This window comes from Neovison vison, chromosome 2, assembly GCF_020171115.1.
Source record: "Neovison vison isolate M4711 chromosome 2, ASM_NN_V1, whole genome shotgun sequence".
Classification (NCBI taxonomy): Eukaryota; Metazoa; Chordata; class Mammalia; order Carnivora; family Mustelidae; genus Neogale; species Neogale vison.
In genome coordinates, this window is record NC_058092.1 from 80,464,854 (window position 1) to 80,490,614 (window position 25,761).

At 38.4% G+C, this 25,761-nt stretch overlaps 1 protein-coding gene and 1 pseudogene across 2 annotated transcripts in view; one reads left to right on the plus strand and one right to left on the minus strand.

Annotated features, from left to right (window-relative positions):
• The first annotated feature begins 1,698 nt into the window (after positions 1 to 1,698).
• On the plus strand, positions 1,699 to 2,906 carry LOC122899155 (annotated as a pseudogene).
• An 11,483-nt stretch (positions 2,907 to 14,389) lies between these two features.
• Positions 14,390 to 25,761, minus strand: part of ARHGAP29 (Rho GTPase activating protein 29) — a 62,922-nt gene continuing 51,550 nt past the window's right edge. For both annotated transcript variants that reach the window (XM_044238717.1, XM_044238718.1), the window contains 5 exons: positions 25,466 to 25,603; positions 20,996 to 21,228; positions 19,229 to 19,559; positions 18,991 to 19,099; positions 14,390 to 16,334 (listed from right to left, as the gene is read on the minus strand). In XM_044238717.1, coding sequence (XP_044094652.1) covers positions 15,469 to 16,334; positions 18,991 to 19,099; positions 19,229 to 19,559; positions 20,996 to 21,228; positions 25,466 to 25,603 — 1,677 coding nt within the window. In that variant the 3' untranslated portion in view covers positions 14,390 to 15,468. The remainder of the gene's footprint in view (positions 16,335 to 18,990; positions 19,100 to 19,228; positions 19,560 to 20,995; positions 21,229 to 25,465; positions 25,604 to 25,761) is intronic.

Here is a 25,761-nt window from a genome sequence, read left to right on the forward strand (position 1 = left end):
TGAGCCCAGGAACCGGGGATCATGACCTGAGTCGAAGTACAATTCTTAAAGTTCCCAGGGATAGACTTAAGAGCGTAATGGGTCAGAGTGCAGACTCTCGAGCCCAACTGGCGGGCTGAGCTCAGCTCTACCGCTTTGGCACTGGGCAAGGCAATGTCACTGGCCCTAAGTATCTGCATGAAAAGATCATGATTGTATCTATGATGATGTGTGGCCCTCATGATGATGAGGATTCATGAATTGATCTGGTATATGATAGGCTCTCAAAAATGACATTTCTCTTTCCACCATGTGAAAGTACAGCCATAAAATGTCTGGTTAGAAACCAGGAAGAGCGTTCCTGCCGATCGTGGAATCTGCAGACATCTTGATCTTGGATTTCCCGGTCACAACGTGAGATGTAAATGTCTGTTTTCTAAGAAAAAAGAAAGTATTACTATCCATAACTGGGAGCCCTAAATAACCAGATAGGGAAATAAGCACAGATACAGGAAGCAGACAGGCTTCAAATCCTGAGTGAACAATTTGCTAGGGGTACGGTATGGGGCATAGGTGACATGGAGCTTGGCTTGCTGGACGGTGTGTTTAATGAAGTGAGTTCCCTCTTTTTCATATCACAGAGTTGTTCACTGAACTAAAATAAATAGAATTAAGTACCTAGTACAAGACCCAAAATAAAGCAAGTAGAAATTGGCTGCTTTTCTTTATTGTCCTCCTTTTCAGACCCTGTGATTATTGATACTATCAGTGGATAGTAAGCCTATCAAACTTAATCAATAGGCTTCTACTTTAAATATATATCAGAATGTAGCTCTGCTAGTGTGTAAAAATGCAGTTAACAGTGGAGACATTTCCATCATCTGTGAACTCCAGGGAATGAAATGGTACATTTTATCTTATTTTATTTTTGAAATGGTACATTTTAAAGAAATAAAAAGTATATACGTATATATGTGTGCATAATGAACCAGACAGATCACATCCAAAAGCATTTAGGGGAAAAAACCCTATAAATTTCAGAAGTCTAGTTTGATCCTTTTTTGAGCAGTCTGACCAATAAACTTAACTGTGAATCCAGAAGTTCTAAAGAATTTTCACTTTACACAGACCATCCGTTAGCTGGTGTTGATTCGTGGCAGAATTTTTAGCCGGTTACTTTAGTGACCTGCCAGTATGTATTAGATAAATTCGCGTTACTGGCCATTCTGATACTCGTAACATTTGATTAATACATTACATCATCAACCCATATTTGTACAAACCACTGGGCTATAGTTAAGTAATTATGATGTCTTTTGTATATATACAACAAACTGGCTATTTTTCAAATTAACTGCTTCTTGGAAAAATGTAAGTCATTATTTTAGTTTCAATATAAACATTTGCTTCTGTTCTCAAGCTTTGTATACAGGAAAATTACTCTATCATTCCTGGAGAAAAATGATATTTAATCAAATTTGACTTCTCCAAATGTAAAAATAGAACTCCCTGAGGGCCATGCTTCTGATAATAATAGGTTGTAAGCTCCACAAGGATAGGAAGTATTTTTTAAACTTCTTTTGTCTGTATTATCTGGTATAGTGGATGGCACAGGTAAATTGTTGAATTGAGTTACAAAGAAATGTATACAATGTAACCCAAAGCTGTCTAAAATATAAAAAAATTGTGCCCTCTGCAAAAGAACCCAGGCCCGGGAGGATGGTGTATATTTCTTGCATTGTCGTTCCAGTTCTGCTCTGGATCTATGAAATATTCTTGGAGCAATACTTATGCCCTCTGATTTCCCCCTTTGTTAGTCAAAGGTGGCTTAGAAAAGCTCTTCAAGAATCCCATGATGAAAACAAAGGCAAAGTAGACTATGTGGGTACAGACATAGTGGATTACCAACAAAAGGACCTACAGAAATCTCTGGTAAAAAGACAGAAATGGGGGTGCCTGGGTGGCTCAGTGGATTAAAGCCTCTGCCTTCGGCTCAGGTCATGGTCCGAGGGTCCTGGGATCGAGCCCCGCATCAGGCTCTCTGCTCAGCGGGGAGCCTGTTTCCTCCTCTCTCTATGCCTGCCTCTCTGCCTACTTGTGATCTCTGTCAAATAAATAAATAAAAATCTTAAAAAAAAGACATAAATGATTGTTCCAAAGGATCTCATTCTTTTAAAAATGGACCTGATAATATGACGCACCTTGCTTGTAATTGTCTCTGACCTTTTTCTCGGAGACCAGAATTTGGGATAGATGGCTACATACCTGATTCTAGTCAGGAAATATATGACCCTTATATTTAATATGTGTTTAGTTATATTTAATGATCTCATTCATGAGTTCCTTCTTCATTAAAGTAGCTTTCATTTCTATTCTTGCAGTAAGGCATAAATAGAAGGTTTGTGCAGGCAGATGCTGCTACTAGATCAGTACCCCCAAAATCCTGGGGCCTCTAGCTTCTCTTCAGGCTCTGAATTTGAGCAGAGTACAGTGTTACTGTGGGACAGTGCCATAGGACTGCAGTGAAAGGAAAGGGTTTGGGGAGATGATAAGCCTTGAAACATAAAGATATAATTACTGTCCAATACAATGGAGCTGCTTACTCATGAGAGTAGTAATTCTTGCTTCTTGCTCTCAGGAAAGACAGGGGGATAGGGACAACCTTTTTGAAAAAATGGAATACCTTTATAGAAATATCTAATGTATATTATAAAATTCTAAAAATAGAATAGATTTTTGTGTATCTATGAGTACAGCAATATAACAAATACAGCAACACAACGGTAACATCACTTTCAGGCTGCAAGGAGGATGGGAGCGCGGGAAGCAGCAATGCGGACCCCCGGCAGGGAGCTGAGCGCACAGGACACAAGCTGTGGCAGCAAAGGACTCTGCGTGACTCTCAGAGCCACCTGACTAGGGCCTGAGGTTCCTCTGCTCCCTGCAGAGCATACAACCAGGACTCTAGCTATCCAGGTGGAAGACCTCACTTACCTCAAGGCCTTCATGAGCTTAGGGTTGAGAGTTAGAAAAGGTTTTAGAGATGCTTTCAACCAACATCTTTCCCCCCAAAAGATTCCTCTTCAAAATATGCTTAAGAGGCTGGCAGTCACCTAGCTTTTGCTCTGAATTGTGCTCTCAGTGACTGAGAAATCATGGGGTGCCACGTTCTACTTAGAACTATTCTAACTGTGAGATGGCCTCCTTGTACTTTTGAGCAGCAACGTGCCTGCCCATGAGCCTTTGGTCGCCCTTCTTCCTGAAGGAACAGATGAGCACTGTCACTTGAATCCCTTCCCACTCCAGGATGTGAGGACGGCTGCTGTGTTCCCCACTTCCCTCATTCCCAGGTCAGGCCTCCCCGGCCCTTTCAGGGTATCCTGAGTGCTCCATCCCCACTGCCAACAGGTATTATGTCTAAAATGTTTTAAAACTATACATTTAATTATTACATATCATATTGCAAATATTTGGGCAGTGATGACTTCCATGTGATTTCGGCAGAGTTGGCTAACATTGGGGCAACCCTGAATAGCTCTGGGCACATTATTTTATGAGTAGCCCTTTCAGATAATAACTAAGCCCAAATAAGATTATAGGCTTTAAAAAAATTCCCTTTGAAATTAAATTTAGCTCAGACAAAGGGAAGTAGTGAGGAAAGAAAAGACTTATTCAGTGGGTAACCAAAAGAATTTGCAACGAACACAACCCACTCAACTCCTTCATGCTAGGAGATTTTTGTCTTTGTCACATGAAGTCCTTACAGGATCCTAAATAATTTAGGGCTTTCTCTAGAAAGGGTCCTAATTTCTGGCAATAGCTAGAAGACCTTTGTTTTGAAAGGGTCCTAATTTCTGGCAATAGCTAGGAAACCTTTGTTTTTTATAAACCTAATTATAAATATTCAATTAAATGTTTAGGTCTACATTTCTAGAGGGTCCCTTGAACAGCCCTATATTCACAGTAGGACTCAAAGTAGTTGCTGACTATTAACCTATAAGCCCAGAGCTACATGTTAAGGTTTTTCCAAGTTTAAATTCATGGGATTGATTGACTGATTGATGAGAGACAGAAAGCAGGGAGTGGGGGAGGGGCCTAGGGAGAGGGAGAATCCTAAGCAGGCTTCATACCCAGCGTCCAAGACCAGGGCTCGCAACCCTGAGATCATGACCTGAGCTGAAATCAAGAGTCTGATCCTCAACCGACTGAGTCACCCAGGTGCCCCAAGGGCTTAATTTAAATAGAATAAAACTTCTGTAATACATAGGGCACACATATAGACACACACACACTCTGCTGTGGACTTTGAGGTGGGTTCAATTCTAGAATATACCTTCTGCAGTGCTGGGATCCTATAGGAAGAACGTAGCTCAGAAAACAAGCCTGGAGCAGTCTGGTGGAAGAGTGGAAGAAAAAGAAAAATGTCAAAAAAAGCACCTCATGGGTTCAAGAGCTACCTTCTTTTGCTAGTTCTATTACCTATGGGCCGTTACCCTCTTTGAAGCCACTGGAGAAGTTCAAAACGTCTACTCTGCCTCGCTGAGATCATGAAACTAAAAAAGCACACTTGTAAAAAATTCACAAGAATCAGTAAGACTGGGTTGAATGTCTAGATCAGTTTGGAGAGAACTACTATTTTCATATTTTTGAATCTTCCAACCTGCAAAAATGGAATATCTTATTTGTTTAGCTCTTTGATTTATATAAAAAGATGTTGTGTATTTCAGTATAGAAATAAACATCTCTATACACCTTTTCTTAGGTTTCCCAGCTCTTTGATGTTCTGAATGTTATTTTAAGTGATATTGTTTCATATATTCCCTTTTCTATTTGGTTTCAATTTGTAAATATTAATGACTTTCGAGTGAGGTTGTAAGCAGTTTGTTAAATTTACCTACTAATTCTAATAGTAAATACATTTGGATTTTCTATGTACATAATTATATCCTCTGCAAACAAAGGACTATCGTCTTTCTTACTTTTCAGTCGTTATGCCTTTCATTTCCTTTTCTTGCCTTATTATATGTGGCAGGAATCTCTAGTATAATGTTCAACGAAAGCAGTGATTATAGGAATTCCTGTGTCATTCCTGTTCTCAAGGGCAAAATTTTCAGCATATTACCATTAGATATGTCTGCTGTAGGCTATATCTCTATCAGTTTATAGAAATTCTAGTCCAGTTTACTGAAGTTTTCATCATAAGTTGCTATTGAATTTCATCAAATCCTTTATCCAATTTGGATCTGTTGTGATAACTACATTTTTATCTCTTTATAAAAACTAATGTGGCAAATTACATTGATTAGTTTCTCAAATGTTAAACCACACTTACATATATGGAGAATTAACCTCACTTGGTAGTGATATATTATCTTTTGTATATATTGAAAGTCACCTTCCTATATATTGTGATGTCCTTGTGCGGTTTTTGGTATCAGAGTTAGGTTGGACTTAGTTTGGAAATATTCCTTTTTTTTACTTACTGGAAGCATTTGTATAAAATTGAGGTAATTTCTTCCTTACTCACTGGAAAGGTTCTATATTTTCTTTGTGTAAGGGCTTTTAATAATTGATCCAATTTCCACCAACAGAAGAAACTCTAGATTTTCCATTTGTCAGTTTAATTTTTTTGAGGAATTTGTCCTTATTCAAATTTTCAAATCAATGTTGTGTTCATTATATCATCAAATCTTTTCACTGTAGAGTCTCCAATGATACTATATTTTTCATTCCTGATTTTTTTTTTCTCCTGTCTTATTGATGTCTTACTGGGGGAATGTCAGTTTTCTCCAACTTTTCAGCTTTTAGCTTTATTTTTTTTCTTTAACTTTGTTTTCTGTTTCACTGATTTCTAATCTTTATTGTTTCCTCCTTTCTCATTTTTTTACTCTTCTTGCATCTAGAGATGAAGTGTATATGATTTTAACTTTTCAACTTTTATAGTAAATGTAATTAAGGCTATAAATTTCTCTCCAAGCATTGTATCAGCAGCTGCAACCAACAATTTTTGATATGACATGTCTTCATTATCATTCAGCTTAAAATATTTTCTAATGCCTGTTATTTCTTGTTCAGTCCATGGATTAGTAGTCCATGGATTACATAGAAGTGTATTCTGTTTAATTTGAAGGCTTTTGAGGATTTTCTAGTGATCTTTTGTTACTGATTTCTAGCATAATTTCCCGGAAGTCAGAGCATATTTTGAATTATTTCAAGCCTCGAAAATGTTTCTGGGGCTTTCTCTATGGTCTGTTTTGGTAAATCTTAAATATGGGCTTAAGTGAAATGTGAATTCTGTCACTGTTGACAGCATTCTCTATGCATCACTTAGGTCAAGTTTGTTAACTGTGTTCTCCAGATCTGTATTTTTACTACTTTTTTGTCTGTTTGTTCAGAGGTATATTAAAGTAGCCCTTATGATTGTGGATTATCCAGTTCTCTTTTCAGTGGTCTATATTCGCCTTATCCATTTGAAACAGTGTTGTTTTGACTGTGAAATCTTCCTTGTAAATTGACTTACCATTTCAGAGTATCCCTCATCTCCAGTAATGCTTCTTGACTTCAATCTGCTTCCTCCGACATTAGTCTAGCTAGACCAGTCTTTTCACTAGGGGTTGCATGTTTTAGCTTTTGCCATCCTTGTACTTTTGGTGCACCTGTACTTAAGATGTGCCTCTTGCAAATCTTGCAAATCAGACATACGTGGGTTTTATTTTCTTCCCCAGTCTGACATTAGCATATTACTTGAAGTATCTGATCCATTTTCATTTACTGTAATTAGTGATTTGGGTGATTGGATATCTACTACTTTTCTGTTTGACCCACTCTTTGATTTACCTTTTATCTTTTTGTCTTCTCTTCTTTTGGAGTATTCAAATATTTCATTTTCTTCTTTTCATGTAATTTTTTTTCTTTTTTAAAGATTTTATTTATTTGATAGAGAGAGACCACAAGTAGGCAGAGAGGCAGGCAGAGAGAGAGGGGGAAGCAGGACCCTGAGATCATAACCTGAGCTGAAGGCAGAGGCTTCACCCACTGAGCCACCCAGGGGCCCCTTCATATACTCTTTTTGATATTACAACACATACCTGGGTTACATTTAATACGAATTATTGTATTTACCACTTCCTTGATGATACTAGAACTTGGTACTTTTGAGTTTTTCACCTTTTCCAATATTGTTCTCATGTATTCTGACTCTAAATTTTTTTTAAAGATTTTATTTATTTGAAAGAGAGAGAGAGAACATGAATTGGGGGGGGGCAAAGGGCAAAGGAAAAGCAGACTCCCCGCTAAGCAAAGCAGGGACCTCTGGATCCTGACCTGAGCCCAAGGCAGCCACTTAACTGACTGAGCCACCCAGGTGCCCCTCTACATACATCTTAAATTTCCCATCACTGGTATTGTTTGTAACAGTCAATATTTACTTATATTTACTTTTTTGTAAAGGTCTTCATTCTTTGCTACATATCTGTGTTTCTATTTGGAATCTGTTTCCTTCTGCTTAAAAACCTCTGTAGAGAATTTGGATTAATGCAGTCCTGCTATTAACTAATTCTTCATTGTTTGTAAAAACATGCACATTTCACCTGTATTTGTAGAGGATATTTTTACTCTACATAGAACTTTAGATTGACACTCACCCCCACCCCAGCATGTTAAAGGGGTCTTTAATGATGTCTCTGATAAGGTAGAAATGCTTCCTTGCCTACATTGATAACAAATACTAAAATTGCTTACTGCAATGATGACAGGATTTGCAGCACCCAGAAACTGCTCCTTCACTTTAAATTCAAGGCCACAGAATTATGATCAGAGCTTGAAGGCTTTACAGATCATCTAGCCCGACTTCCTCCCTAATAATAATCCTTGTAAAAGGTCAGTTTTTGCCTTAAACACTTTCCCAGTTTTGAGAAATTCACCAAATCACAAGATCATGCATTCCATTTATAAACAATTTTAATCATAAAGGGCTTCCTTAGAGAGTACTGAAACAAAATCTGCCTCTGTTTTACTGTCATGGGACTGTATTCTGCCTGAAGGAGCAAGTAAGATATTTAACTTAAATCCTTTATTTTCACTTATAATATTTGAAGAAAACTGTTATGTGCCCAGCTTCCAGGTTAAGCACCACCTTCTCTACCCTTCCAACTCCACCCTCAACCTTCACCAATTCCACATTCACAATGGTTCAATGGTTCACTAAGCCCTGTCAATTATGTTCCTAAAAATAAATCGGAATTAGGTCAGTGGCTTAATTGAGGGCCTATTTCTCACCTGGAATGCTGACTCTTTTCCTGATTACCATGCTGGGAGATCTCGTGCACACCATATTCTCTATATGCTTAAATTCCTCAAATAGCTCTCCATTATAGCACAGTTTTCCAAACTATTCTTTTGGAATTGAGCATGCAAAGGTAGTTATTTATTTCATCATTTGCTCTGTTCTCCTCTGAAGTTAAAACTACAAAACTTACTGCAACCCAGAAAATCTTCAGCAATTTTAGATGCAATGGCTTTAATGAAATGAAAAAATTTTAATGCATATGTACACTAAAAATGACCTTGGAGTTGGAATACAACCCAAAACTTTAGTATCCTAGCAACAGCAAGAAAAACTACAGCCTGAAAATATATTATTTATGACAGCCTCTGGCTTAAAGTATGAGGAAAAAATAATTTAGAAATGACAGAATTTATAATAAAAACATCTGGGTTCAAGTCTTAGCACCCTTTCTTACTAGCTCTGTAACATACAGTAAATTATTTAATTTCTTTGAAGTCTATCTGTTCATCTGAAAAAGGCAGTTAAGAATACTTGCCTTGGTAAATTTATCACAGAAGAAAAAAAAGGAAAAATGTTTGCCACTATAAACATTTACATGGATTAATCTTAAAAAGATAATGAATGCAAGAAGTGAGCCATGAAGGAATCAAAGATACCACTTTTAAAAGGTTAAAGAGATAGTCAAAATTAAATCATACATAGATAGCATTTATTTTGAGTCAGGAAATGATGCACATAGAATTGAAGACAGACGGGCACCTGGGTGGCTCAGGCTCAAGTCATGATCTCTGGGTCCTGGGATCCAGCTCTGCCTTGAGCTCCCTGCTCAACAGGCAGTCTGCTTCTCCTTCCTCCCCTGCCCCTCTTCCCCGCTCATTTTCTTTAATAAATAAAATCCTTAAAAAATATCTTAAAAGAAAAAAAAAAGAAATTCAAAAACAGATACACCAAGGTGGGTGTGTGTATTGAAGGGGAGAGGTGTGATTAGGAAGGCGTGCTCTGGTGGCTCCCTAAATTCTGTGAAGGGATCTGGGGGTTAATGGGAGTTCATTATAGTTATTTTTTAAACAAAACACATATATTGGCACACCTCTGCATTTATGATCCAATTTAAGACAAAAGTTATTTAAAACTCCCAGTGAATCTGAGTTTGATCTGTATCTGCACTTGTAGATGGAAAGTTCACAGATTCCCTGCTTTCTCCTGTGCTGAATCCCAGTATGGACTGATTTCATTGGCAACTTTGAAGAAGATAGCTGGATGCAGAAAAGTTTTTAACTCGTGGAAGTAGATCTCAGAAAGGAAATTTCTGGTGTAAAATGAAATGATACAGATAACTAATGTAACGGAGAACAACTATAATGGGCCCGGCTCTGTGCCTACAAGTGTAACTAAGATCTTCCCATACTTGCTCTATGTCCTGAGCCACATTGACTTACCAATCAGTACTCCCCAAACAGTGAAAAAGCTCCCTGGCCTATTCACATTTTTAACTCAGAAACATGGACAAATAGTCTCGTTCACTCTGCTTTCTGAAAAGCATGTTAATTTTATGTTTATAGGGCAATTAAACTGGTTGTAAAGACATTAAAAAACCACACAATATGACTTCTATTACACAAAGTATTAATACTTAAAAATTATAAGTATTACAACTGAGACAAAAAGGGGTATTAATTTAAAACGTCCTATACATTTCATAAATATATCCATCTATATTTAAACACTTTTGATAAATAAGTTTAACCATTCATTTGCAAACTTTTCCTAGTGAATTTAATGACTATTTAATGGTTGCTCATTATCAAAAGATCATGAATTTGTTCTTTCCTCTCTGGTTGGGGTGGGGGATTCATCTGATGACGAGGGCCTAGGGTCGAATGGTGGGGTCAGGGTTGACATCACAGGGGTCAAAGTTTTCAGCTGGCTTGATCCTGGTTTTAGTTGAAAGCTAGGGTTTCAGTCAGCATATGAGGGAGTAGTATGGTCAGGATAGTGCAGGGGTGACTTACTTATTTGACATATTTGGAGCTAGGTGGGCCAATGCAGCTGCTGGCATTGTCAGGAGGTTGGAACGTAAAGAAAAAGTAAGCAAATAATATATTTAGGATTATGGGAGCCAGATTTCTGAGAGAGAGAGAGAGAGAGAAAGAGAGAGAGAGAGAGAGAGAGAGAGAGGAGTTATAAATATGGAAAGGGAAAACACTGGATTAAATCCTGAAGTACTGAATTGGAATTGAGGATGCCAATGTGAACTCAGTGTTTATATGTATATATAGAAACTTATATAGCAGGGCACCTGGGTGGCTCAGTGGATTAAGGCTCTGCCTTCAGCTCAGGTCATGATCTCAGGGTCCTGGAATAGAGACCTGCTTCGGGCTCTCTGCTCAGCAAGGAGTCCGCTCCCCCCACCTCTGCCTACTTGTGATCTCTCTCTGCCAAATAAAATCTTCAAAAATTTATAAAGCTATACATCTCTCTGTGTGTACATACTTTTTTTTTTTCTAAAAATTTTATCTGGGTTTGGGGGGAGAGTACAAACAAGGGGGAAGGGCAGAGAAGGAGGGGAAAGAAGAAGACTCCCTATCGAGCAGGGAGCCTGACATGGAGCTCAATCCCAGGACCATGGGATCATGACCTGAGCCTACGGCAGACACTTAACCGTCTGGGTCACCCAGGTGCCCCAGGCATGTACTTTTTTGATCCGTCCACCAATAAGGCTTTTATTGTTCATGTCAATAATGAACTTTCCAGAAGCAATGAGCATGTCTCAGGTGTTGTTTTCCATATACTATTTTTCATTCATTCATTCACTCATTCATTATTCATTCATTTTAAAGACTGTATTTATTTGAGAGAGATAGGGAGAGAAAGCACAAGCAAGGGGCAGGGGGCAGAGGGAGAAGCAGGCTCCCCCATGAGCAAGGAACATTACGTGGGGCTTGATCCCAGGACTCCAGGACCATCACCTGAGCCGAAAGCAGACACTTAACCTACTGAGTCACCCAGGTACTCCTATACTATTTTCCATTTAAAGGAACCAAGGTTTCTTGCAAAAAGCACAAGATAAGCTTGGGATACCTTAATCTGCCTAAAAAAATAAGGAAGAGCTAAAAAAAATCAAAAGAACTTAGAAGCAAGCTTGGATAGATTTCCATAGACCAAATGTGGGAAAAGTTCCATAGCAAAGTACATAACAATCATATATTGGAACTTACTGAATAAAGTAGGAATCCCTGAGTCCACACTGATACAAATGAGTAGACAGTGGATGGAGAAGGGACTGTCCTTCCTCACAGAATATCAATCAAAGCATTAGCAGTGATGAACTCAACATTCGGCAACCAGAATAGTGATACTGATTCAGGTAACAGGTGTTAATGGACTTAAATTAACTGGTGACAATTTGATGAGACACAGGACATTTACGTAGGCTCAAAGACTGTCCTCACCAAACTCTTCTTACTAATTTTAAAAGAGAGAAAACTGATAGATACTGTCCTAACCAAGTGATCAAAGTTAACATCACCAAGAATGGGACAATGTGACATTGTGTACCCCTCCAGGTATGATACAGTGAGAATAGGACATTTCTAACACAAAGATATATACTGAATCTAATCACGAGGAACCCTAATCATTTTTTCTAATCATTAGATAAACCCTAACTGAGGGACATACTACAAAGTACCTGGCCTATACTCTTCAGATAATCAAGGTCATGAAAGAAAAGACTGGGAAAACTCTTCCAGATCAAAGGAGAGAAGAGACAGGACAACTAAATGCACCATCTGATCTTGCATAGGAAGGGATGCTGGGGCAGAGAAGAACAGTATTGGGGCAATTAGCAAATTTGAATGCTGTCTGCGATTAGATGATCTACATCACTGTTCATCTCCTGATTTTGATTGTCCTACTGTGGCTATGAAGGAATGGTCCTTGTTTTAGGGAGACATCATTCAAGTATTTAGGGGTAATGAGGAAATAATGTATGGAATTTTCAAATTCAAATAGTTCAAAACTGGTTCAATATTGGATGAGACTACACTGAATTGATAAATAAATGGAAGGTAAATGAACATCTTTACAATATTGAGGCTTCCCATCAATATTTCCCATAGAGGACTCCATTTTTTCCAAAATCTCCTTAAATGCTTCTTGATATAGTCTAAAAGTGTCTCCATGAAGATCTTGTATATATTTTGTTAGATTTATTCTCAGGTCTTTCAAATTTATGTTGAGATCTTTCTAAAAACTTTCATTTCTTATTAGTTGATAATATACAGGAAGACAAGTGACTTTTGCATAATTGTGAATGTAGCAACTTTGCTAAACTCCAGATATTACTGACTTGTCTACATATATAATCATATCAGCACATCAAAACCATTTCCTGCTTCTAGGAAAGAAAACACCAGAGAACTAATTGACGATGATGTGCCATGAAAATATACATGGTTGTCATTTAAAGAGATTTTTATATATACAAATACAGTAAGTAATACAAGCTTAGCTGGGAATAATGTAGCTATAGTACCATCTTTAAATTAAATCACCCAAAGAAGGGAGGTATGACTTCATTGGCTTCTGAAATCTCTGGACAAGTCCTTCACAGGCATCATCTCTTCTTCAACTCTGTATCAAAAGAAATACATTGCCTGAAGTGCACTAGAAGTGATTTTCAATATTCGTGGATGTTAATTAAATTCTCAGGATGTAAAACAGGTCTATCAAAGAAAGTCATGATCAACACTTCACAAATGACTTCTTGCAAACTTTAACAAGATGCTTTCCACAAACCTTTCTGGTGGTCTTGCAGCTCTCCAAAAGGCTCCCCACTACTGCCCTTTCCCTTCACTCATATTCTTTCTATGTGTCAAAAAACAACTTCCTGTGAAGAACTGCCACCGCATTACTAAGTAGAACAGGGCAATGTACACTCTGTGTCCTCTAGAAATAGCAGCATCTGCTCTGGAGGTACTTGCTCAATGTCCCAGGAAACTAGAAATACCTATAGACTGATGGATTAAGCTGGATGAGACGTCAGAGAGCCCTAAAGACAGAAAGGCCCAAGTGGAATTCTCATTTGTGAGGCTTAACACAGAGCCAGCTGATTATACCTCAGATTCTTTGACTCGGTCATCTCAATACGCTAAAAGAAAACTGAAGGAGTTTAAAAGTACATTTTCAAAGTTTCAGTGTGGGATGATAAGAAAGTTCTAGAGATGGGATAGTGGTCATGGTTGTAGAACAATGGGAATGTACTTAATGCTACTGTACACTGGTTAAAATGGTAAATTTTATGTTATACATATTTTGCCACAATAAAAAAATTTTAAAGGTGTATTTTCTATTGTTAAATATTACCGGATATTACTTAGTAATAACACAGTCATTAAGAGTACTAAACATCAAGAATCGGGACAGCCCTGTGTTTGAGACTTGAATCCAACTGTTATACCTGCAGAACCAAACCACATTATAACCAGGCCTTTGTTTCCTTATCTGTAATACAGAAATAGTAAAATACTTACCTATGTAGTATAGGCTGCTGTGAACTCGAAATGAAATAACTTATGTAGGAATTTAGCAAAGTTCATGGCACAAAGAGAAGGTTCAATAAATGCTGGCTCTTATTTTCTTTTTAGGTTTTTGTAGCAATACAATTCTTTTATATCTTGCACAATAAGGACTAAAACCAAGACTCTAGTACAAAGGAGTTACTCATTTCTTGTTAGTCCATAATGTCATATAGAGCTATATAGTGACTTCTCACAAAATGCATTCCATGTTATAGTCAAGGGATATATGAGTTCAAGTATTGACCACTAAGCCAATGGTGACTAAATCTAGTCTCACACCCTAAGAGGCAACAATTTCAGAGAAGCCACGAGGACCTGAAATAATTTAACAGGTTAATATATATACATATATATGCACATATATGTATATATATAATATATATATAAAATATGTATTTTTATCAAGGATAACATATTCATATAAAAGCATTTGCTACAAATAGAATTCACACATAGAAAAAGAGGTTATTTTAATTTTTTTGTCCCTTTTATATCCTGTTTTAGGCAAAATGATGTAACCCAGAAAATCACAGAACTGCACTAGTTCTAAAAACTAGGAATTTTATAAATGAAATATATCCATCCAATCTATACTTTTTCTCAAATTCCAAACAATGAGGTTTGCCAAATTATACTTAGAATCAACTTAAATAAAATCTCTGCATGATTTGGATGAAACATACATTGTCAATGGTTAAAAATTCAGGTAGAAAAAGTACATAAAATTACTTAAAAGTAAAAACATTTTATACCAAAGTAGTGGTTAAAAAAAAAAAAAATCCCAGACAACATGAAGAGGAAATGCACTGAATTTTAAAACATGTTTAGACCAATGTATAAAATATCAAAACGTTCAGAACTGTTGAAAAACAAGTTTATGTAGAATAAGGCAAGAGGTGAAAAGATATAAAATGTGTTAAAACCATCTAAATCCGAATAAGACAAAACTGAACTATGTAATTTAGAAACAAGTTTAAGTGTACTTTCTTTGTACAATTCAACTGACTACCACATGGAAAATCTGGCCATTAATCAAAATGAAATTAAATACAGAATTTGCAAGCCTTTTGGCCATTGTGTAAATATTAATAGGTGAATTGCCAATTGAAAAATAAAAGGTTACATACATATCATATGAGAGGTCAAAGATGCACACTATAAAATCATGTGAACAAAACAATCATACCAGACAAAGATCTTTCAGGCACTTGCATTCGGAAATAGTCCTTTTATAAATAAGCAACGTAGTTTCACTTCAAAAAATAAAGCAGATTTTCCCCAATTGCACCTATTAGTTGAGAACTATATCATATATTAGGGATGCATTTAAATGGACCATTTTATGGGAAAAATCAACTAAACTTTAAAAAACATGAGTCCACCTATTTATTCACAACTTTAAAAATACAGAGAATTCCAGTGAGGCACAGATGGGGGCCCTATCAAAACAGTCTACCATTCAATATGACCAACTCAGTATAACACGATACAAGGACAAAAAGCAAAACCCATGATGTGGCAATACTGTAAAGAAGGGGCCCTGTCAGAAGTTTCTTTCACAAAACAAACACAATACCACAAAATAAAACAACAACAAAGAAAAGCTGGATTCTGACAACCCTACACAAACTGTGGGATTTCGTCTTCCAGGTCTTCAAACTGTTGCATTCGTTTTAGTCTCGGTCTCTGACACGCGGGAGGCACTTCGGGCAAGTCCCGCTCCTCAGAGTTCTCTCCCGGCTTGCTGGTGGACTGCGTGGAGGCAGCGGGTGCCTTGTCGGAGGCCGGGACTGTTTTTAGCAGGGGTCCCTGGGGGGTGGGGACTGTGCAGGGAGGCAGTGCTGGGGAGGGGGTTGCGAGCCTCTCCTCATCCCCTCGCAGGCTGCTGGTGGGAGCACGTGGTTTGTAAAACGTGGTCCAGTGTTGGGGCTGCAGCGTTCGGGGCGCTCTGACAGCCGCAGGAGGGCAGGAGTCAGAGGACCGTCTCTCTGACACCTGTCTCACTGACCTGACTGTTTCTGTGTATGGCTTACTGGGCCGGGGGGCGCTGTCTGGCTGGTCCCCACCAATCCTGATGCTCACAGTTCCCGTTCCCGCCGCAGTCTTTGCACTGAGGCCATTTTGTTCATACTGTCTCTCCCGAGTTTTTTGTAGAGTTTGCTGGTCAAAACCGTCCAATTTGGAACAGACAATAGTAGGAATATCCTTCCTACTAACTCCATCAAAGGTAGGATTCTTGCAAAACTTGTCTGAATTTACATTTCCCATTTTTCTGACAGTTCTCTCATTAGGAGGGCTTGCAAGAAGTAGTAGTCTATCTACAGGCAAACTTGCAGGTCTAACTTTGGTCCGTGGAGCGTGCCTTTCAACACTGTTTGTTTCCCTTTCTGATTTCAAAGTAAGTGGCTTGGAAGTTGTACAGACATCTTCCATCTTTTGTGATGCTGACTCAAGCTCTTGGTTTACAAGCAGACCCACTTTGTTGTCTAAAAAAGAAAAGATTTATTTAAAAATCAAACTTTATGACATGTGGTTAACAAGAGTCTTACAGAATAACTTGGAAAAACATATAAGACTCTTGTTAACCACTCTCAGTTATCTATGCAGAGAAGTTAAATACTCAAAGTATTAAAGGTGTACTTGAAATAAAAATGTTAGAATTTTACATTTATTTAAATTAATATAATAAACAGCTACAAAAGCCACTGCAGGTTAGTAAAATAAAACAAACAAAAAACAACAACAACTGCTGAAGTAACTTTTTTCTCTTAATGTGCTCCATGCAAATATTTGTGAGATGAAAGGAGTGTCACAGTTCCGGTAGGTATTGGTATTAATCGACCTCAGAAAAGCTACACCAATTTACACACCAAGCAAATGCAGGTGTGCCCTGAATCCAAAGGCTTTTGCCAACTCACTCAATCTGCTATTTCCAGTTACATCCAACCCACAGTGAGAATATAGCCATTAAATGCCTCAGATGCGTCCTTATCTGATCAACTCATCAGTGCGCTCTGACATTCATCCTGTCCAATTCAGGTTGAAGAGTTCAGTTTTAAGTAAAAAACACCATTCTCCTCATTTCCTCCCAGGCTTCCTTTCTTCTCTTTCCTTCAAGTCTGGACCCATGGGCCATGCTTTTTCAAACTAGAACCCTCAGCTCCTTCCAACCTGGTCCCTTCTTGTAGCGTCTCCCCTAAAAAATTCCTCGTTGTGGAAAATGCCAGCCCTCTGCTCATGCTGCCCGTTCCCGCTGGAAAACATCCAACAAGTCTGTGTCTGAGCACCATTCTGGCTTTGAATTTCAGCTGCCCAAGCACAGCATGTGACTCCTTTCCCTGTGGCCAGGTCCTTTTCCCACATCTCTGGGGCAGAGGTTTGCAGGCAGGAGGCCATCAGAATCAGCTGTCAGTCTTCATGTCATCTGACCTTCCTTACCTGACACTAGTGACCTCTCTCCCCTGGGCTTCCAGGCACCGTGCTCTTGCTTTGCCTTCCAGGGACCTTCCCAGGTCCTTCTATGGACCACTCTAAAGGAACTGACTGCTTGGTAGGGCCACAGTCACCAACCAAAGTACACTTTTTTTTAAAGCATTTTTAAAAAAGATTTTCTTTATTATTTGAGAGAGAAAGATTGAGAGGGCAAGTGGGAGGAGGGGAAGAGGGAGAAGCAGACTCCCTGTGGAGACTGATCAGAACTTGAGCCCAGGAACCGGGGATCATGACCTGAGTCGAAGTACAATTCTTAAAGTTCCCAGGGATAGACTTAAGAGCGTAATGGGTCAGAGTGCAGACTCTCGAGCCCAACTGGCGGGCTGAGCTCAGCTCTACCGCTTTGGCGCTGGGCAAGGCAATGTCACTGGCCCTAAGTATCTGCATGAAAAGATCATGATTGTATCTATGATGATGTGTGGCCCTCATGATGATGAGGATTCATGAATTGATCTGGTATATGATAGGCTCTCAAAAAATGACATTTATTATAATTACTCTTCCTATTGGTCATGATAATAAATAATCGATCATGTTAGTAAAGTAAGTACACATTTAAGTTCAAATACTAACTGAACAATTTACTAGTGGCATGACCTCTGACATTATTTAGCCTCTCTCAGAGTATTTGGTGATGAATCAAATGGGGCTGATACTACCGACTTTTTAGCACAAAACTGTTATGAAGATCAAATCAGATAAATGGAATCAAACAATAAGCACAGTGCTTAGCACAAAACAGGAGGATGCTTAAGTGAAAGTCAGATCCCTTACTTTTTGGATCCTGTCAGGCTACGATCAACTGACATAGGATTACACATCAAATTTAACATATATCTCTACATTTTAAAAATAACTGGAATTTAGTTCTAAAGATATACAGGATTATAGTAACAAACGGAAGTCTTTTTGCCAGCATGACAGCTACTAATCACTACAACTAAAATGATCATACGATGAATAAAATATATGTATTTGTGCTTAATGTGTGAAAGTGACAAGTAAAAGCATTTGAAAAAAATTTTAGGAGTTTTAGGAGTCTAAATGTTTTAATTTTGAGGAGTCTAATTGACTTATGAGCAGTAAGGTCAATACAATGATTCATAGTAACAGATTTTATGATAATTCATACAGCTCAATACATTTCTGCCTTGACTTTCATATGGCTCAACACATTTCTTCCTTGACTTTAACTGATAGCAAAAATGAAATTTCTGAGCCCCAAGATGTCTTTTTATAAGAACGATTATTGTAAAGAATGATATTCATTTAAATGTAAGGTATAATGGGGTGCCTGGGTGGCTCAGTGGGTTAAAGCCTCTGCCTTTGGCTCAGGTCATGATCCACGGTCCTGGGATCAAGCCCCACATTGGGCTTCCTGGTCAGCGGGGAGCCTGCTTCGTGCTCTCTCTCTCTCTCTCTGCCTGCCTCTCTGCCTACTTGTGATCTCTATCTGTCAAATAAATAAATAAAATCTTAAAAAAAAAATGTAAGGTATAGTAAACAGCAACTTTTTAGTGACCAGTAAAGATACATTTACTAATGAAGCTTCTTCCCTGATTTCTCTCAATTTCACTCACTGTAGCTGTTAGACAAGGTTTGTTGGCACAGCCTGAAGTTAGCAAACATGAATTTTACATGGCCACTCACCAATGAGACACGTATCACATTTTTCTAATGCATTTTGCTTCCGTTCTGATTCCTCAAATGATGTAGCTGGCTCAAAAATTTTGGTCTCACTATCCACAGTGTGCATATCCTGTTAATAGAAGAGAATTCTTGAATTTGAAGAAGTAAAACACATCTCAAAAATTTTTAACTTTAATCTTATTAATAACTAATAAACATTATAGAGTTCCACCACAATTCCATAAAGGTCAAAGCTCACCTCCTTTGAAGAGAAAAACAGTGTCTTCATAGAATATTCTGGGTCTCTTTCTTCTGGTGATAAAAGAGGCTTTGGAAGGCAACCTTGATCAACATGAGGTACACCACCACCTGCACTATACATGACCACCTCTTGTGGCTGCAGGGATCCATCGAAGATCTTCTGTGAGTAAGTGATGAGGAACTCGACCAACCGGGCTTGGTTTGAGTATTCGGCGAGAGAGGAGATGGTGACAGGAGCAGTTGTGGGCCTTGGCCTAATGAGACTAGGTCCGAATATCACCCCCAAGTTTTTGGAGTTCATTTTGTTTTCTTCTGCATGATCTACAACTCTGTGAAGTAGAACACATGAAGCTGTATGAGATTTGCCTATTAGATTTCCTTGCTGGTAGTTTACAATGGACTGAGAAGGGTGGAGGAAAAACGGGCAGCAGACGTCTAAAAAAGGATATATTTATCTGATTAGTTACTGACAACACACTGAATTGGGTTTCAGAGTATTAGGATAACATTCAAGCAAGTAGAGGAACTACTAAAGTTTGACCAGTAGAAAAGCAAAATCAAAAAAGAAGAGCTGCTCCTATATCAGTATACAGCACATCCTCCCAGGGCCCTTGTGCTGGAAACTTAACCGTCATAGTAGGTTGCTCTCTCATTGGCTACAGCTGGTCTTCAAGCCAAGCTGATTCTGTATCCTAAAGATCTTTCTGCTCGATTGCCACTACCAACGCTCTGGCCTTATTTTAAGCTCTCTATACCTTTTATTTCTATAACTACCTAAGAAGTTCTGAAAAACAGTTAAGGACCCCCTCCATCCCATTCTCCATACTGCTTCCAGAAAGATCTAACAAATCTAAACATGTTACATTCCTGGCTCCGGATTCTTTAGTGGGTACAGAAGGAAGAGTCAACTCGTCTGGCAGGTATGTAGGACTTTCTTTACCGGGCCTTGGCCTAGCTCACTTCAAGCTACTGCTTGCTACGTCCCCCTCACCAAACTACCTATGCTTCTCAAGAGCAACATTATCTTGTGCGCCTATGTCTGGTACCCTCTACCCAGAATGCTGTTTTGCACAGCCTTTGTCACCAAACCACCACCCAGTTCTTCCAGTCTGGCTCAGGACTAGCTTCTCTGATTCCGGCCCCTCCATCCCCTCACTGTTCTCTGCACACTGTGCCAGCCCTGTTAGAACAGGAATGGTCTGTGCTGCGCTGGTCTGCAGATCTGCTGTCAAGAGGAACAGCACAACAGGTGACAGAGACCTAATATCTGCATCCTTATTTCCTTAGCCAAAGCACAGGACACAGGAGGCATCTGAGGCGAAGGTGTTGCTCTAAGAATATCTATTCAATGCCTCCCTTTCCCTAACACATATGAGAAGTAAAACATTCATTTTAAAACATCACAACAATATGAATGTACTTAATACTACTGAACTGTACACCTAAAAGTGGTTAAGATGGGGGTCATGGGTGGCGTAGTTGGTTAAGCAACTCTTGGTTTTAGCTCAGGTCGTGATTTCAGGGTCATGGGACTGAACCCCACATCAGGCTCCATGCTCAACACAGTGTCTGCTTGGAATTCTCTCTCCTCTTTCCCCTTACCCATGTACTTAAATAAATCTTTAAAAAATAATAAAAGTGGTTAAGATGGTTAATTTATGTTATGTGTATTTTACCACAATTTAAACAAAACCAAAAAAGCCAAACAAAAACCTGATCAATTGTCTACCCACTAATGAACGCTCGCCTAATACAAAATTCTTACCGCTTAAGATGAACTATGAGATAATGAAGACTGTTAAAATTTGATACTGGCAGTTGTCTTAGAAGGTCTTTGCTTTTTATAAGAATTCTGTTTATTTCTATACATGTACTCGGCCATTTTTTGTCCTCAGGGTTATCCTTTTTTGACTCTTGTTCTTCATTTACATGTTGGATCTCCTTTGCAAGGTCTATAAATTCCTTGTACAATCGGAATAATATGAATGGTTCTGGGAGCTAAAGAAATAAAATCACATTAGGAATATCATTCTGTCCACTTTTCCCCTTTTAATAATTTACTGAATAGCTACTGATGGATTTAGTATGTCCCTTCAGATTAGAAGGGACTTAAGATCAATCTACTTTTAGAAATAGATTTATGTTTGTCAGTGATGTTATCTATTAAGTGAATCTGACATCATCACCAAAAATTATATCTGTATTAAAAGTGAGTTAACTGAAAATCAGTAAAACATTCTAAAATCAAAAGCTGCATGAGGGATTTAAAAACTTTGCTATATATCCTATACCAAGTACATTAATCACTGCCCCAAAGTTAGCATGATCTTCAACTGCTTTATTAAAACAAGCCAGTCATATTAGAAAAAGCTTATATTCTGAATTTTATTGGCATAGGGTAGACAGAGAACAAAATCCTTTTGTTTTACTTTGACCAGACTGAAGATTAGCATAAAATAGTATGGCTTAGAAGAAAGACATTGCCAATGTTTTACTTACCTAATTTTCAAAGACAACTTGAATTGCCATAAATAGGTTAAAGAAAATGTTTCTCTCTCAAACTATCAAGGGACATGCCACCTTGATCCCTCTACTGGCATAAGTGATTTCAATATTTCCACCGCTCACCAATGGAAATAGCCCATATCTGGCTAGCAGGTGTCCTATACTACCTGTGGTGAGGTAGGCACCCATTTCTCCAGTTTCCCCTGCTGGTCCCAGAGAGGGGAAGCCTTGAGATTAATTTCTACCTCTATTATTCTAGGATCTGAAGGAGCTCACTCAACCTCTTGAGGCTTTAGATTTCCCAAATATGAGTAAAATGAAGGCTACTCTCTAATACTATAAAAATTGAGCATGGCTCCCCACACTAAAATGTTGGTCCCATAGCATTCTTGAGATGGATTAGTATTGGACCCCATTTATTTCCCCTCCCTGACTGGCCAAAAGAGACAAAATGACTCATTATGAGATTAACAGTCATTCAGAGGTACTCTGTCTCCATCTCTCAGCTGAGAATTCTGCAAAATGTGAAAGAAATCAAGTTTCTTGGGCTAACATGGCTGATCCAACATTTGTACCTAGCTTCTTTCCTTCTGGCAACCCCACTGAAATAGTTAAGTCCACAAAGACTAGGAGAATAGGAAAGGAGATAAAAGCAACATTTAACCACTGAAGAGCAGATAAATAAGTAATGGCTTAGCAGTCCTGAGAAAGCTAAAATTCCAAAATGAGAACCAATACAATTTATAGGAGACCCACGGACTATTAGCATGAGGTACTCTGATCCTGGAGGAGAGTGGGCTATTTAAGAAGTATTAGATCTCAAGATCCTTGTCTCCACTCCATGTTTCTAAACAGCATTTTCCCCAGCAGTGTGGGGATTTCATCTCTGGACAGTGTAAAAGAGAGGGCCTCTGGATGGCCAATGTCAAGCACAAACAACAGCTGTACAACTATCTAAAAATAGGGATTTAGTGACTGTCTGCCTGCTACAGCAGAGATTCTGGAGCTTTCTTACACAAGGTGGCTCCCAGAGTTCTGGCACCACACCTACAGCAGGGAAAGACCTTTCTCTGGGGTATCAGCCAAGCCTAAGAGTAGAGACCTAGAGATACAGACAACCAGTGTTTCCCAAATAGCCCTCCTAGATCACACTAGAGCTTAAAATCTTCAAAGCCTGTACGTATTCAAAACCTTCCAAAGAGACTTCAATTCCAATTCTTTCATTTTAAGCAGATAATCACGAAAGACTGAAATAAAAATTAGCAGAAACAAAACGAGCTGAAGATCTAGAACTGTGTTGGCAGTATGGTAATCACTAGCCACATAAGGCTACTGAACACTGAAAATGTCGCTATTCCAAATTGACATATGCTCTAAATGCAAAATACATACCAGATTTCAAAGACTCAATAACCCTTCATTTCAAAGAAAAACAAAAAAAATTTCACTAAAAATTGAAAAATACTGATTAAGCGTTCAGATGATATTTCAGTATGTTACAAATTAAAATTAACTTCACCATTTCTTTTTATGTGGCTCCTAGAAAATTTAGTATTATACATAGGGCTCACATTATATTCCTACTGAAAAGCACTAGAGGCTAAGCAAAGAATCCTTTTTAGAAAAAAAGCTATGAATATCTCATATAGATAAGATACTACATTCATTAAAAAGGATGCTGTATAAGGAACAGAGAACCAATTTCTTATAAATTAAAATATCTCAGAAATGAAATAGATTATAGTTGGTGTATAAGATAAAACTGAAGAAATCTTGGGGCACCTGGGTGGCTCAGTCAGTTAAGCCCTCTGACTGTTGGTTTCAGCTCAGGTCTTGATCTGGGGGTTGTGGGTCTGAGCCTCACACTGGGTCCCATGCTGGGCATGAAGACTACTTAAAAAAAAAAAACAAAACAAAACCTGGGGTGCCTGGGTGGTTTAGTGGTCATTAAGTCAGTCATGACCTCTGCCTTTGGCTCAGGTCATGATTCCAGGGTCCTGGGATCAAGCCCTGCATGGGGCTCCCTGCTCCATAGGAATCCTGCTTCTCTCTCTCCCACTCCCCCTGCTTCCGTTTCCTCTCTCACTGTGTTTGTCTCTGTCAAAAAACAAACAAACAAACAAAGAAACCAAACCAAACAAAACAAGACCAACCAAGGAAATCTCTTAAAAAGTGTTAAAAGAAAACAAAAACAATAAAAAAAGAAATAATAGAGAAAAGATGAAGGAACTAGAGAACAAGTACAAGCTGTCCAGTAAGCACATTTCCAGAAAAAAAAAAAAAAACAGAAAATAGGAGGAAATGATCAACAAAGTAAAAGTCCTAAGAACAAGGAGAACAGAGCCTGTGGAGTACCTGAAGTGACAGATGAGTATACATCCACATCAAGGCATACACTGTGAAACTTTAACACAATGGGGAGATAAAGAAGATTCTACAAGCTTTCAGAGAACAAACAATAGGCTTTATACAAAGAATCAGAAATGAGAAAGATTTCACACTTCAAAGAAAACAATAAAAAAATGCCTTCAAAATTCTGAAGAAAAATAATTTCCAGTCTAGAATACAATAACCCACCACACTATCCACTTTCCCATCTTGTTCAAGAGGCAGAATAAAGACATTTTCAAATAACTAAATTTACTCTTATTCCACCTTGCTCAATCAAGTATGGCATAACCAAAACAGGAGCATAAACCACAAACAGGAAGACATGACACAGAAGACAGGCATTCCCTCAGATGAGAGAAGGGGGCGGAGAAGGGAGATCCCAGGATGATGGCTATTCACAATATTAGAAAGGATCCAAATGCAGAACAGAACTCCAGAGATGGACATGAGAACCATCATTGCTCTGCTCTCTGTAACTGTATCTTCATTTTTACTCAAGGAACTTGACACCAGCTCTTTTCCATACTTGGCTCATCATGGCAATGCACTGATGCTCCTGCAACCCCTCAATGAGGAGCTGCTGCCTGAAGCCACTAAGGCCGATTACTGTTTCAGCCCACAGAAGAGCGTGTATGTGTGTTTTCTCTTTTGGATCTACTCCTGTAAATCTCAGATACAACAGTGAGCACAGAAAGAGAAAATACAGAGCAGCCCACTCCCGACCATATTCCTGCTGAATCTCCAGTACCCAACTTATACAAAAGCCCTGCATGATGCCCCAAATCTGTTGAACTGCAGGTTCCCAAGATGCCTTCATGATCTTGCCCGCTGACCTCCCACAATGGCTGAGGATGTCAATGAAGGTAAAGCTGGACCATGACTCAGACTCTGTGGAACCTACTGAATCCTTCATTTACAGTGTGAATAATACACAGCTAGATTTATGCTTTCCTCTCAGTTAACTAAAACTTCATGAGACACTGTTTAGGAGCATGCAACAGGTATTAAAACTATTAAGAAAAGGAGGTATTAACATGATTAGAAAAGACCACTGGGGTGGCGTTGAGGGCTACTACTGGAGAAGGGCATGCAGGAGCCTTTAGTAAGGTAATGTTCTACTTCCTAAAGCTATGTGATGGGAAATTAGTGTTTTTATTATTATTGGTCTTTAAACCATACATGTATTTTATATACTCTTTGATTTTTAACAATAATTAGAAACACATGGATATGGTCTATGTCAATGAAAATATCTGTGTAGCAAATGTTATCAGTAAAATACCAATCATATTTCTGTTCTTTTCTCTTTAATGGTATGTTTCAAGGGTAAAAACTTTACCTGTCGAAGGTATAATTTCAAGACGTCACAGATGTCATGTGAACTAAATTCTGAAATGTCTACGAAGTGCATTCCGTTTTCCAAGGCTTGACACAGTTTTTCAGTTTTTATTTTGTTTCCACATACACGATAAATTCCCTTGAGAAGAAAATGGAAACATTTGGCAAAATTCTCCTTTAGAACAAATGGCTAAATGCAGACATCTCCATACATCTGATGTGTCTACTTCAATTTTTATTAATAATTCAGGAAAAGGGACGCCTGGGTGGCTCAGTTGGTTAAGCAGCTGCCTTCGG